Below are 16,433 nucleotides of genomic sequence, written 5' to 3' on the forward strand. Positions count from 1 at the left end.
ATCAAGTAATGGAGGTGATGATAAAAATTATTTTAGTTGGTTGAAAACTACCTAGCATTTGTCAACCCATTTAAAGTTCTTCCTTGATCTTAGAGCTCGAAAGAATGGCAGACACTTCTTAGTTGAGCAACTTATGAATCTGCTGAGTGCTGTGATTCATCCGTTTAATCGTTGTACTTCCTTTTTATTACTCAGAGGCTGCATGTCAAGGATTGCTCAAATTTTTTCTAGATTCGCCTGTGTCCCTCTTTCGAAAATCATGAAACCGAGGAACTTGCCTGCTCTTACTCTGAATGTGCATTTGTTTGGGTTATCGTGAAACCGAGGAACTTGCCTGCTCTTACTCTGAATGTGTATTTGTTTGGGTTTAGTTTCATTCCTACTTTGTCTAGTACATCAAATGCTTTAGCTATGTCTTTGGCGTGATCCTCCGTTCTCTTAGATTTTATTATCATGTCATCAATATATACTTGAATTGTTTGACCATTTTGTTCCTTGAACATCTAGTCCACAAGCCTCTAATATGTTGGCCTAGCAATTTTTAATCCAAACAGCATTTCTCTGTAGTAGAATACTCTTGATTCTATCAAGAAGGTGGTTTTTTCTTCATCTTCTAGATCCATCCTTTTTTGGTGGTATCCTGATATAGCATCAACTAGCGACACTATTGTATGCCCGACTATTGTATCCACCAACTTGTTGATGCTCGGTAGTAGGTAATGATCCTTTAGACATGTTCTGTTGAGGTTTGTGTAGTCGATGCACATTTGCCATTTTTCGTTCGCCTTTTTCACTAAGATGACATTAGCTACCCAGGTTGGGTATTTAACCTCTCGGATTGTACCTACATCCAATAATTTTTTAACCTTAGTTTTAATTATCTGCTAACGTTTTGGTGCGAAGTGTCTCTTCTTCTGTTGGATCGATTTCACTTCAGGATTGATGTTCAGCTTACGAGTAATTATTGCTGGATCTACTCCTTTTATGTCCTTCGCCTTCCAAGCAAAAGTAGCAATTCTATTTTTTAGTATTCAGATGACCGCTTCTCTATTTGTCTTGCTAAGTGTTGTTCCAAGACGTACTTTCTTTCCCTCCTTTAATTCTTCTTTCATTATTGGATCAACCAGTTCAGATGAGATTTGGCTTTTCGGCTTTTCTAGTAACTCAATTGGCAAGGTTACTTTTGTAACTACCTCTGTTGATTTTTTATAGCATTTCTGTGCTGGTTTTTGGCTTCTTCAAACTATTGCTATCCATCTAAGAGTTGACAACTTCATGCACAGCCATTGCATGCTAATCACTATGTCGTTGTCGTTTAAAACCAGTCAACTGAGGGTAATGTTATATGATAAGGGAATATCAATTACCACAAACTTTATATAGATTTCCCTTTTGTATCCTTCATCACCCAGGACCATAGCTAAATTTATAGTTCCGAGTACTGAGATTGTCTTGTCGCCTAGGCCGATCAGGGGTACATGACTTTAGCTAGGTTTTTTGCCTTATGTCTGAGTTTCTCCGTGACTTCTCTCGTTAGGAGCTTCACCGAGCTATTTGTGTCAATCAGCACTTGTCAAATTGTATACCTATTTATCTGCACAAACATAACCAAAAGGTCAGAGTGTGGTTGTTTTACCTCATTATCTTTTGATCCTATGGTGATTATTTCCTTACTTAATTCGTTTCTGTCAACGGAGAGGATTGCTTGGTCTCTAGCACTGCTTGATTTAGCTGGCCTCTTATTGCCCACCTTGCCTGTGTTTGGACCTCTAGCGATCACATTGATTTCCCTTATTAGACTTTCCTCCTTCTCGGTGATGATTTCCTTATTTCTGGAGGTGGTTGCTCTTCTCTTATCTTGACCATCCCTTGTAAATTTCCTGAGCCGACCATCTCTAATTAGCCACTCTATCTCATCTTTAAGTTGCCTGCATTCATTGGTAGTGTGACCATGATCCTTGTGAAACTTGTAAAATTTTCCCTTATCTCTCTTTTTTGTAGTATAAGGGTTGAGCTTCTTTGGCCATTTGACCCGTTTACAATTTTTTTTGTATCCACATTAATACTCTGGACCTGGGCTCATTCAAAAGTGTGTAATTATGGAATCTCCCTTTGCTTTATTCTTCGTTTTTATCAGAATGGTAAGTCTGATCCGACCTGTTGTTTTTCTTGTTTTGTCTCTTTTCATTATTTTGCCCAGATTTCCTCTCTTCCCTCAGAGCTTGTCATTTATCGTCTAATCCAATGTACTTCTATGCCTTCTGCATTAACTGATAATAGTCCACTGCTGGATATTTTATGAGTGAATTTAAAAATTTTATATTCCTTGTGCCTTTTTTCAAAGCTTCACATGCTATTTCATAGTTCAGGCTCTCAATTTGTATCGTTTCTATGTTAAAACGAGTAATACAATCTCTGAGAGATTCACCCTCATATTGTTTGATTTTTTGAAGGTTTGAGGATAACCCTTTTGGAAGGATGGAAGAGATAAACTTATTCTTAAATTCGATGGTGAGCTGGTGGAAGTTTTGGATCGATCCAGGCCTAAGGCGCTGGTACCATTTTTGTACCAACCCAACCAGCATTATTGTTTGGGAGATAATACTCAGCACAGGTGATAGTCATTAATGTTTTGGAGCATCATTGTTGTTCAAAAATTTACCACATGGCTTCTCGGGTCCGTTGTTCTATATTTATCCAGCATGGGCAATTTGAACTTTGATGGGAACTGTTCAGCTAAGATTGGCCCAGATAGTGGAGATTCATCTCCCATTCTAAAGTTTTTCTCCTCCACCTATTTCTGGAACTTCTGTACTGCTTTTACCAAACCCCAGTTTACCTTTGGTCACTGTGATTCATCAGACTGCTCCTCTTGTTCGCTCATCGTGACCTGCTCATTTTTTTCTACCTGAATTATTATTTGTCGATCCGTAGTGGGGCACTGGTCCCTGGGATCAAACCTTTGAGGAAAGCGATTTGGGCCTCCATCTTTTAGATGTGCTAGCACACTTGATCTAATGTCATCCCTTGGAATGGTTTTTATTAATCTAGGATTATAACATTGTGTGGTGGAATTTGTGCACCAGATGGGATTGTGGGTGTGGCCACATTTGGAGTCATTGTTGCTGTAGGCGGGTCTCCTCCCAGTGTGGGGGTGATGAATATAATACTTTTGTTTGGTGTTCTTAAATTTGCAACCATTAAAAAAAAAAAAGACAAAAACACAAACAATCAAGAAAAACAATTAGGACCAAGGATCAAAACTTGCTGGTAGCACAAAAAAATGTTAAAAGGAAAAAGAATGATCTCATATGTAAGTTTTTAGTTGGTAATCTGAGTTTCCCACATGCGGTGCCACTGATGCTATTAGGAGTTCCAGGGACCTAGTCCTAATGCCACGTAAACCTGCAAGACAAAAGAGGATGAGGTGGATGGTCTTCTGGTAGGCCACTTCGACGCTTAAGTCAGAGAACTTGATGTGTGAATAATGAGAGAACTCTAGTGAGATTTTTAAGAATAAGAATATGCATACCCATTTCTGATTACTTGATTGATATTTATAAGCTTTTTAAGGAAATAGTTGTTGCTTCATTTATGAAGGTGATCTTGGCTTAATCTCTGAGATTGTCTTCATGAAATTTGCTCTTTGCTTGATTGTTAGCGTGATTATTGCTCAATACGTCTTTTGTTTGCCTTATTGGGAGAACAAAGTTTTGTTCGTTCTTATTTTTATTCAGCTCATTTAACCTCTTGACCATCTAAAACAGTGTCTGACTTTTTGATTGCCACGTTGGACATTCAAGTGAAAATTTAATTATTTGACTTGAGTTTTGGGCGAGTAGTATCACCTAAGCTTTCAATTTCAACACAATATGAAAATAGAGAATTAAAGTTAAATTTTTTTTATATTTATGAGGAAATAAATTGAGTTGATTCGTTTATAATATATTAATATTCGGGTTATATCACGGATTAATTTGTTAATTCAATTAATTTAATAATTTAACATGCTTATAATATACTTTATTATTTGTAATATGTATAGACATGCCAATTGTTAATTTTTTTATTTATTAACTCACAAAAGATATTATTAAAAAAATATCAATTAATAAATATAAATTTAATTATTTATTATATTAGAGGTTTATTATTTTATTATAATTAGTCTGTATTTTTTATTAAAATTCATATTATTTGTTAACTTGTGTAGTAAGATGAAAATTATATTGTTTTATAATCATTTTAAAAAAATTTAATTAAAGTATTAATTAACTAAATATTGAAATATTACTTATTTATTTGATACTAGATTTTATATAGTATTAAATTATATATAATTAAATTAATATATAAATATTATGTAATATATTTATTTATAATGATTAAAAATATAAAATCAAGATAAACATGTCGTGAGTGATGTTGAATCAAATATCAAATAGTATTAAATGAATTGATCATATTAAATTATATTAAATAAACTGTGTCATGTCAAATTAATTTCATATGATTTGATATTAATCACGTGATATTGTATAACTCATATAATAAAAATATTATTAATATTTAAAATTTTCACATAATTCATTGCATATTTTTATCAATCTTAACTATGTTAACATAATTCACCAATTTAAATTGCTACTTTGTTAATTTCTGGTAAAAATTAATAAGTTGAAGCTAGCACACGGCATTGGAAATATATTTCCCATATTTAGAAGCTAGAATTTTATGAGAATTTAATTTAATTGATTATACTCATATTTGGAAATCTTGAAGCTAGCACACGGCATTGGAAATATATTTCTCATATTTGGAAGCTAGAATTTTATGAGAATTTAATTTAATTGATTGTACTCATTTTTGGAAATCTTGAAAGAATTCAATTTTTTTAATTATTTTTAATAAAAATTATTTTTTTAAAAATGAAATCAAGTAAAAAAAATAATTACATGAGAATTGAATTGGATATTTTTTTTTAAATGATTTGTTTGCCATACACTGCACCCAATTAAGGGTTGGTTCAAAATCAAAAACTGTCAAATCCATCTTTAACTTGAACTGTAAATATTGATTGTTTAATTTTAAAATGCTTTCCCATTCATGTACATAATTTGTAAAGAGATGGAAGGAATATGTGTTTTCTCAATTGGACCAACTTTGATATAAGTCTTAAAGTGAAAAATAAGAAGTTAAAAGCTAGCACATGATAGACATGCATGGTATGCTAATTGGAAACATATGTACCAACAAAATTGTGTGTAGCACAATACATTACTAAACAGTAGTTGATTATGCGAACTTTAATATAAGGATATGTTGGTAAAATGTTAAAAAAAAAAATAAAGGATTAAATATTATTTTTATAAGGTTTAAGTTTTTATGATTAATTAATTTAGTCCTCTAAAGTCTTGAAGAGAATATAAATGGATAAATGTCAATAACTGTCTCTGAATTTATATTATTATATCATTACAGTTCTTTAACTTTAAAATATAATATAAAGTCTCCTCAACTTTTAAATTTTGCATAGTAAAATCTTTCTAACTTTTAATTACTGATTTTTTAATTAAATGTTGAAGTGAACAGATTCAGCGTAGTGCTTAATCAGCATTTTTCTCAACTCTCTTGTGTACAGTGTAAAATTATTTTATTTTACATGTGAAAATTTATTTTTTTTTATAGAGAGGAGAATAATTTAATTTATATATAACTTGAGAGAGGAAAGAAAAATGTTGATTAAGGATTACGTTGGAACTGTCCAAATCAGTATTTAACTGGAAAACTAGTGATTGTAGGTTAGAAGAATCTTATTGTGCAAAATTTGAAAGTTGAGGGGGAGGGTTATGTTATGTTTTTTAGTTGAAAGACTGTAATAAATGACCATATCAATTCAAAAATGGTTGTTAAAATTTATCCGAATATAAATATTAGTAAAGTGAAAAGTTAACCTATTCTCTTTAAATATTTAAACAATATTAATAAAAAATTAAAAGTTATAAGAATAATAATTAACTTGTTAACCTAGTACTAAACGGCCCCTAAATCTTAGATCCCAGGCTTTCAATTTCAACACAATATGAAAATATAGAATTAGAGTTAAATTTATTTATATTTATGTCGAAATAAATTGTGTTGATTCATTTATAATACGTTAATAATTGGGTTATGTCACATATTAATTTGCTAATTCAATTAATTTAGCATGCTTATGATATACTTTATTATTTGTAATATGCATAGACATGCCAATTGTTAATTTTTTTATTTATTAACTCACAAAAATATTATTAAAAAATATCAATTAATAAATATAAATTTAATTATTTATTATATTGAAATTTTATTATTTTATTATAATTAGTTTGTATTTTTGTATTAAAATTTATATTGTTTGTTAACTTATGAACTAAGATGAAAATTATATTGTTTTATAATTATTTTTAAAATTTTTAATTAAAGTATTAATTAATTAAATATTAAAATATTACTTATTTATTTGATGCTTAGATTTTATATTTTTATATAGTATTAAATTATATAATTTAAATTAATATATAAATATTATGTAATATATTTATTTATAAAAATTGAAAGTATTGAATTATGGTGAACATATCATGAATGATGTTAATTTGTGTGTCAAATCGTATCAAATGTACATTAAATTATGTTAAATAAGTCATATGTTAAATAAGTCATATTATATCAAATTAATTTGTATGATTTGAAATCAATCATGTCATATTATATAACTCGTATAATAAAAGATTTATTAATATTTAAATTTTTGGCATTATTCATTATGTATTTATATCAATCTTAACTATATCAACATAATTCACCAATTCAAATTGTCGCTTGTTAATTCCTGGTTAAAAATTAAGAAGTTGAAGCTAGCACATGGTATTGGAAACATATTTCTCATATTTAAAAATTAGAATTTTATAAGAATTCAATTCAATTGATTTCATTTTTTATATTGATTCTCATGCTTGGAAACTTTGAAAGAATTCAAATTTTTTTAATTATTTTTAATAAAAATTATTTTTAAAAAATAAAATAAAAAAATAATATGATTGTTTGAGAATTGAATTGGATTTTTTTTTTTTAAGTGATTTGTTTGCTAACCAGAAATGGTCAAACTCGTCTTTAACTCGAACTATAAAGGAATCGGAACCAAATAAGATTATTTAGGGTTGAACCATTTTTTTCATTTAAAATTTAAAAAAGAAATGAAAAAAATATGAACTATTGAATTTGGACACGATCGAATCAAACTGAAATTGAAATCAGAACCAACAACTCAGGGTTCACAGTTCTAGTTCTAATTCACCTTTTTAGATTAACCAAAATTGATGATTACAAATTGATTTTACTAAAATCGACCAATGGCTAGGTTTACTATAAAAAAAAATTTATATTATAAAACTGATACATGTACAATAATTTCATTATAACTATTTATTATAATAGTTTTTACATAAATTTCATCATAATCAATAATTACAATAAAATTATTATATGTATATCGATTTCACTAAATAAAAATTGCTAGTATATAACAACAAAATAATATTCTAAAGCAAATGTGCATCGCAATGTATTAATGTAATTGCATCAGCATTGATCGTGTCTGCTAACCTTCAGGTACGTTTGATTGGACTAATGTTGGCATGAAGTTTTTGATGACTCATACCTACTTAATTCTATTATGATGGAGAGTTACCTACCGGTTAAATACAATCAACGTTCATTGCTTTAATTATTCAAGTTAATTAATTTGTGTAATTCTCAAATTTATTTATATAATTAAATGTAAATTTACTTTTGAAACTATCTTTTGCGTAAATCTTACTCTCTTATCTCTCAAATTTCATTATTTCTTATTTCGAGTCTTTTTAAATAAGAGTGAATGAGATATAAATAAATATAAGAAGAGATAAGTGAGTTATAACTCTCAGTTTAAAAAGCGGTGAATTAATAAAAAATAAGGGTAAATAAAGATATATTTTAGCTTCTCTTATTTCTCAAATCTCAATTTTTCTTACAATGAGAGGTAAAAAGGAAAAGGTATGAGCTATAACTATTTCTATTTTTATAGCCTTAAATTTACCCTTTCTTCATCTCTTTTCAATTATAAAAAATATATTTTACCTTAACTTGTCTTTCCATTAATTCAATCATTTCCAAACACGAAATTTTTTTTATTGTAATCTTTTTTATCATTTTTTACCCTTTTCATTACTTATCCAACCCGTCTTTCCCGATTTTACATTTTCATTACTTATCATTTCCTTACCCCTTTCAAACAGGTACTTAAGGAAGCAAAATTCAATTAATTTGATTTTTATTTTTATTTTTTTAAGGCTAATTAAATAAATTTAATTGGCAAGCAAAGGAGAGTTTATTTTAAAGTATTATAATATGCATATTAATTATTTTAGGCATACTTAATATATATTTAGAGGACCTTAATTAAGATGTTAAATACAAATTAATAATGTGAGCCCCACATTTCTCTGTTGTAAAATTATTCCTAGCTGGTGGGAGTCTGTTTTTCACCTTATTCTCTGATGTCTCCAGTTGCATGAAGGTGACAAGTGTCCCAATTCTTTCAAAATCCTTTAACTTGTGTCCAAATGCTACATTCAACATTACTCAAAGCTAGCCAGCTGGGCCCTTTTTAAACAATTTTTTTTTAATTACTCACATGAATTGATGAGATTGTAGGATTATTACTTGAGTTACCTCTTTATAAATTTTCATTATCTTTTAACTTTTTTATTAAGTCCATTTAAATAAAAAAAATTTTATTTAATGAAAAACTACTTTTTAATTTTTTATTTAAAAAAACTAATTATTTAACTATTTAATTTTTTAAAAAATATATTAATTATTTTTTTATATTTTTATTTCATTTACTATTTAATCTCTTTAACCATTTTAGACGGTAGTCTTAATTTCATATAATCTCTTTATTTTTTAAATTTTAAATCTATTTAATCCTCAATAATTTTCTCTCCTTTAAATATATTTACTACCAAAAACTTAATTTAAACCAAACAAACAAATTAAAAAATAAAAAATATAATTATGAAAATTAATTAATATATTTTTTAAAATATAATGATTAAATAATTAATTTTGTTAAAATAATAAGATTAAATAATAATTTTTTTAATTAAATTTTTAAAATTGAAATTTATATTCAAAATTTAAGAATTTTTATTTTCTCTGTATCTAACATGTGTTTTAAACTATTAACATTTATTATTTGATATATAGTATGTATATATTTTCAATAATAATGATTAATTAATTTAATTTTAAATTAATCGAAATCAGCTATATAAATTTTTTTATCATGTTTGTATTTTTATAAAAAAATCTTGATAAGAATATGGAAATAAATTAATTTTTAAGGATAAAATTAGAAAATTAATTTAGAGTAAGGAAAAAAGGAAAAATTAGCCGCAAGCTCTTGGAACGGGAATTCAAACCGTGACAGCTGAAATGCGTAAGCCATTCTTGACACTAATAGTACTCTGTCTGCCTTCTCTTCCTATAAATACACACTTTTGGTCTTTGCGGTAACTAAACCAACCACCACCACCACCACCACCACGACGTCCTCTTCTCTTTCTTCTCTCTCTCTCTCTCTCGAAATGGGAAACCTTGACAAAGGAATTGCAGCCATATCCCCGGTTGCTGTTGCTTCTCCTTTCTCTTATTCTCCTTGTTCATCTCCTTCCCCATCTTCCCAGTCTTCTCCTGGTCTTGATCCTTCTCTTTCTCAGTCTTCTCCAACTCCTGCTCCTCCTCCTTCTGTTGTTCTCAGCCCTTGTGCTGCATGCAAAATCCTTCGCCGGAGATGCGCCGAGAAATGTGTTCTAGCTCCTTATTTTCCTCCTACCGAACCTTACAAGTTCACCATTGCTCATAGAGTCTTTGGAGCCAGTAACATCATCAAGTTCTTGCAGGTATATTATAATTTTGTAATTATTCTTTTCAATATTGCATTGCTGTGAACTAATTGCCATCCTTTAAAGGTTGGCATGAAAAAGTGTGTGCGTATATACATATAACTTTGTCAAATGGGGAAAAAAGGTTATTTCTTTTTCAGGTAACTTTCTCAAAATACAGCAAATTCCACCAGCTTTATTAGAAAATGTTCATCTTCAGAGGTTGAATTGGGTTTCATCACTATTTCTGGTCATACTTCAGAAATGAAGTCTCCAAGGCCAAACAAATTAGAGGTCAATTAATTAATTAGCTTATATAAGAATAAGTACCTTATTAAAATTACTATGATTTTAATAAGTATCAATTTCTGTCATTGAAATGTATGCGTTTCTATCTAAAAAAAAAAAAATAATTAACTGGTGTAGCTAATGTATACTTTCTTCTAAGTAGACTTCAGTTTGTTGATAATTGCAACTCTCAATTTAAGAAAAATTCTTCCTGTCCAGAATTAAGTAAAATCCCTATCTTCTCCTTTATATATAAATCCAAAAACAAGAAAATCATTCCACCCCATAACCTGCACATGGGTTCCTGTATGTGTTTTAATTAGTCCAAGCCACATGAGAATATGGAAAAAATGACACAAAATACATTTCAAAGTCAATAGTCCTGTAACCATAAAACATGCATTCTTATTCCAAATTATTAATTTCTTTAATTTTGGTTCCAAGAATTAATTATATATATTATTTTCCAGGAACTCCCTGAATATCAGAGAGCAGATGCGGTAAGCAGCATGGTTTATGAAGCAAATGCAAGGATTAGAGACCCAGTTTATGGGTGTGCAGGTGCAATTTGCCAGCTTCAAAGGCAAGTAAATGAGCTTCAAGCTCAACTGGCCAAGGCACAAGCTGAGGTAGCAAACATGCAATGCCAACAAGCCAATTTGGTTGCTCTGATTTGCATGGAAATGACTCAATCTCATCATCATCATCAAGAACCCATTTTGCAGCAGCAACAATATATTGATACAAGCTGTTTCCTAGATGAGACCAATTTTGGCACATCCTGGGAGCCTCTATGGACATGATGAGAGAGAGGAACAAAATACAAAATTATTTAAATCCTTCAAAGGGGTATGAGAAATTGAAAAAAAAAAAATCAAGAAAACAAATATATTCAATAAAGTCGATTTAATTAGTTATGGTTAGATATGAGTCAGTAATTATTTTCTATTTAGTCTAAAATCGACTAGTGGAAACCTTTGAAAAAGAAACTGATGTTGATGGGGCGGCTTTCTTACTTGTATTCATTAATTTTCTAAGGTATGGAAAGGAGAGGCATATATTTATATTCATAACACAAAGGAGCTAATGCTAGCTAGATAGAGAGAGAGATGGTGATTTGCGCTCTAATTATTCTTGAATCAAAGAACTTTTATATATTGGTGACCTAATTTTATCTTGTATGTGTGTCTTTTTCATGAGTTCCTTGTCAAACTAGCTCTTGACCAATTTCTCAATTTATTTCACTTATGGCATATATGCAGTCTTTAGGGATGGATGGTTTGCCTCTATTGGGAAATTTTTGTCAATATATCGTTAACCAAGATTAAAACATGTATCATCAGATTACATATAAAATAAGTGAGATTCATATTTATTTTTTAAATCCATAATCCTATGATTATGGATTTACTAATTAATTTCATATGAGAAGAAAGAATGAAAACTTAATTTTCTTTTATATATTCTAAGAATAAGTGAATTTCAATAAATAATTTTGACTAAACTGATCAACAAGTTTATATTTTCTAACTTTTTATTTGTTATTACTTTCTTAGTCATTTCTCCTTTAAATATTTCATCTAACAATAAAATCTTGTAATATAATATTTTATTATAAGAATATATTTCTAATTTAATGTAATATAAAATAAAATAAATTCAATTATTAATTAAATTATTTCTTTATTAAGATATAATGGTAATACTTAAAAAGAGAAATTTTATTCCTTAACAAAGATCAAATTCTAGACAAGTTCCTAACTCTACTAATTAATTATTATGCTAGTCTATGCAGGTTAAAATATGAAGGCTGGTGACTTTTCTATCAAACTACATATATATTAAAATTCTATGGAACTTTTTCTCATATAAATTTTATATTTAATTACTTAATTATACTATGAGATATGACTAAATTTTACGCTAATCGTCAACTTACTATTATCCTCCTCATTAATTGGAACCTAATTATGTGTGTATATTTATTTTTTCATTTTGTTTTTTTAATTAGATTTAAATTTAAAATTTTATAATTGAAAAAAATAATTAAATATTTTTTAATTAAAATTTATTAATAATATGTACATGTAACTGAAGTTAATGGGTGAAATTATTATGATATAATCATTGTACATATAATAATTTAATTATAATTATCGATTATAATGAATTCACCGCGACCAGTAATTATAATAAAATAGTTGACTATACAATTTTTCCATGAACAGACTTTAGATGCAATAACACTTTCATAAAAGAGGTTTGACTTCTTGCTACAAATTGTTCGTGTCTAAGAATTCTTTACCATTTAATACTTTTCTCTTTTATGAGACATTTTTTTCCTCCTCTCAATAATACAAAATCAATATTAAAATTGTTATAAAAAAAATAGATATAAAAATTAAGTTTAATTATTATTACGTCTCATAAAAAAATACTTGCTTCTATTTTAAAATATAATTATTTAATTAAAATAATAATTTTTTTTAATATATCCTTCATTAATATTGTTATATTAAAAAAAAAAAAAAAAGGGAAATGAGACATGAAGCGCGGCTTTAGGAAAAACTTTATAACTTTAATCATATCACGTGCCCCCCACATGTGTGCATTGATTTGTAAGCAAAACAATACAAGGTGTTGTTGCGAGGGCACCACTTCTTCTCTTTTATATATTTGTTCATTTATTTAACAATTTTTATGTTCTACGTTAAAAGCTGGAGAACCTATCAGTGCATTGTCTCCTCACATCCACCAAATATCTTTACAATAACTCTATTTTATATATACATATTCTCATATTTTAATTTCATCACCCAACTCTTATTCTCATTAAATTAATTCTATTTACGAAAATACTCTTATAAATTAAGTTTATAAATTAAAAAAAATTAAAAAGATTTAATTTTTTTCATTTTTGGAGCTTATAAATATTATATTTATAAATTAATTTGATCAAATATTTTGACTATATCATTTTCATTTAATTTTTAAAATTTCATTATAAATCTCATTTAATATTATTTTTAATCATTTTAATAATAAATATATTTATAAATTATTTTTTATTAAATATTTTATTTACTTATCGGTTAATTATAAGCACATTAATCAAATACGTAACTATTTAAAATTTTAAATTTTTATAAATTTAAATTAATTTATAAATATTAGATACTTATAAGATAATATGATATTCATAAGTTAAGTAAAATTCTCTCACAATAATTCCTATTAAATTTGTGGTCAATTAATTTGTCCAATTAAAAAAAAAAAAATGTACAATGGATGCTAAGATGCTTATTTGTGATGCACTCCAACCATGCATCTTTTCACTACAACAGGACAACCTTATATATATTTTTCTTTTTTCTTTTTTTCTTTGTTTGAAAGAGAAAGAAAATTGAATATTTAAGTTAAATAAATTTAAAATAAAAATTATCCAACAAAAAGGAAGAAATTACAGAAGGGGGTATATGGAAAAGTCTAAGCCACAGTAGACGACCGCTATGTTGCTGTCGCAGAGGGGCATGAACAGTGAGATGTTATCTATACACGTATTGATCTCTGTGTCTTCTAAAATGGTTTTGGACTTGTTCAAATCAACTTATTTAATGTGTATTTCAATCGTAGAAAAACTGGCAATTTGATGTAGATACTGTTCCAGCCATTTTTTCCGATCCAATTCTTAAAAAACTTTAGTTCAATAATATTGAAATCGTTTTCATAATTATAAAATTTTAAATTTAAGCTTTAATCGAAACAAATTTTATAAAAAAAATATCCCACAATTTCAGTTGTCTGTATTTTCCTAAGCCTAAAAGCCATTCTCTGAGCATTCTTATTATTCTCATCGTAAATTTTTTGAGAATCTCTTGGAGATTAACACTAGATTTTGGACCAGAGATTGAATTTGGGTTAAAAATTCCAATGCCTTGTAGTACAGACAATCAGACAACATACTTAAAGTTTTAGTATAAATATAAATACGATCAAGTTTTCATTAATAATTCCATATTTCTTATTATAATTTCTGGTTAATGTGCACAAATTTAAATATTCAATCAAAATATTACTCTATATTAATATAAGAAAATATCTTTTGATCTCTAAGTCAATTATAATGTGAGAAATTAGAAGGCAAAAATACAAGATTAAGTCAGAATTTGCTAGCTAGCTACATTATTATTTTGTTGGGTGTGAAAATTCAATTGCCCGACGTAGAAAAAAAAAATTGAGAGTAGCTTAAAATAGTCAATATGCTTGACCTATAGGTAAAAATCAAAAACATTGAAGATGGGCAACTGTATATGTGTCCATATCACCATTTCCATGAAGTTTGCTTGCATTAATTAATTGGGCCATAACTACAAGTTTAACATGTAGTTATACATGATAATATGGAATTAAAATCCATAGGGTTGCATTTTTTTTTTTTTTAAGTAAATGACATGTATCTCCTAACCCATTAGATTAGGGTTGATTCTACTTGCGTCGAGGATCCATTATGGAGGTGAAGTACTCTTAGCGAAAATTTTCTCCAGGATTAAACATACTCAACCTTGCTTAAAAGATACAAAGTTCTTTACCGCTCATACCAACCTCGTTGGTGTGCTACATTTATTATTTATACTATTGCTTATTTCTTGATAGATTCTCATGTTTACACAATACACACAGTATTCTTTGGGTTTAAAATTTTTTTTACCTAAATTTGATCTATTATGGATTCAATATATAAGATATATTATGAGACTTATCTATTAAATATGTGGGTCTTACACATTTATATTTTGAATAAATGATAAACTGAGTTTAGGTTAAAATTTCTCTTGGATTCATGTAGGAAAGTGATATTTAACTTTCCTCAGCCAACCAATGTAAATGCAAATTAAGTTCATACCATGATATCTCATAACTTTTATTATGTATATAGCTAGGTGGTAAGTGTGAAACTGTGAAAAAGTAGCTGGACAGTAATTTCATAATTAAGTTCATACCTTGGTATCTCATTAATTTTGCGCGTAATGCTATTAATTCCATTTTCATGGCAAATCTTTCTTTCTTTTCTTATAATGAACATACAGAGGGGACAAGGATAACACAACAAATCTAGTTATTTTGTTGATTTTTACCTTGTTCTGTGACATCTTTTAAAGTAGAAATCTCTTATTTATTATGTTTGATGACATAGTGTTCATATTAATATTTAAAGGTTGTGAGAGTGGCTCATAAAAAGTTATCATCCTAACTTTTAAAAGTTGAGGGAGCGTTTTGATTAAATTAACAAAATGATCACACTATTTTTACATCTAATAATTAATTTAATAACTATTTTTACCGAGTACTTCTGTTTTAAATCACTATATAAACAGTTAACTACTAACAATTAATATCTAACAGTTGACAATCACTAAAAATAGCTAATAACTATTAAAACAATTAATATTATCGAACAAGAAGAAATATGGTAGAATTCCAATATCAGCGACAAGAAAAAAAAAAAGAGTAATATAAAGTTTTAAGTCAATTAAACTAATTGCAATCCGTGTTGTACTCCAACTTTCGAGCTTAAAATTTTCAATTAAAATGATTTTAAAATTAATGAATTAATTAAAACTTATTAATAGATAATTATTTCGCGTAGTCTTAATGATGACATTAGACTCATTAAGTATAAGTATTCTCCATTAATTATAGTAATTATAAAATACATAATTATAATTTAGCAACATAATTAGCATTTCCTTATGCTTCCTTAAATGCATGATGGGTGTCTAATTATGTTCAATTTTCATCATCATTATTAATTAATTAATTTAATCATATGATTATAAGATTGACAATAAAATGATGATTCCATTTTCTTTTTCATTGTTAGCTAGAATAAATTTCATCATCCCCCACTAAATTTGCACCTTAATTCTTCAACAAAAGCTGCCTATAACTGGGATTGATAATGATGTGGTAACTAATTAATTTCTACCAAGTCACTCATGATGACGAAAAATAAAAATCAATCCACAAAAACAATCAAACAAGTAGACAAATTTTTAGTTCTTTTTTCTCATTATTTTAGCTAACTAATTACTTGACTCTAGCAAAATACTGTCCAATTATTTTCTTTTTTTGCCATCATTTGTTTCAGTGTCTCTTCTATTGACTATTGTCTCATAT

At 27.8% G+C, this 16,433-nt stretch overlaps 1 protein-coding gene across 1 annotated transcript; it reads left to right on the forward strand.

The window, feature by feature from the left end:
* The first annotated feature begins 9,591 nt into the window (after positions 1-9,591).
* LOC110664196 (LOB domain-containing protein 1) lies at positions 9,592-11,425 on the forward strand. The gene is made up of 2 exons (XM_021823771.2): positions 9,592-9,986; positions 10,727-11,425. Exons 1-2 carry the CDS (start codon positions 9,672-9,674, stop codon positions 11,057-11,059), a joined length of 648 nt encoding a protein of 215 aa, XP_021679463.2. The 5' UTR covers positions 9,592-9,671; the 3' UTR covers positions 11,060-11,425.
* Positions 11,426-16,433: the final 5,008 nt, after the last annotated feature.

The sequence above is a fragment of the Hevea brasiliensis genome, chromosome 8, assembly GCF_030052815.1.
Source record: "Hevea brasiliensis isolate MT/VB/25A 57/8 chromosome 8, ASM3005281v1, whole genome shotgun sequence".
NCBI classification, from domain to species: Eukaryota; Viridiplantae; Streptophyta; class Magnoliopsida; order Malpighiales; family Euphorbiaceae; genus Hevea; species Hevea brasiliensis.

Bases quoted from the DNA above. Each gene is read 5' to 3' on its own strand.
- LOC110664196 (XM_021823771.2), top strand. From the start codon at position 9,672: ATGGGAAACCTTGACAAAGGAATTGCAGCCATATCCCCGGTTGCTGTT. The intron at 9,987-10,726 runs GTATATTATAAT...ATTATTTTCCAG, and splicing joins ACATCATCAAGTTCTTGCAG to GAACTCCCTGAATATCAGAG.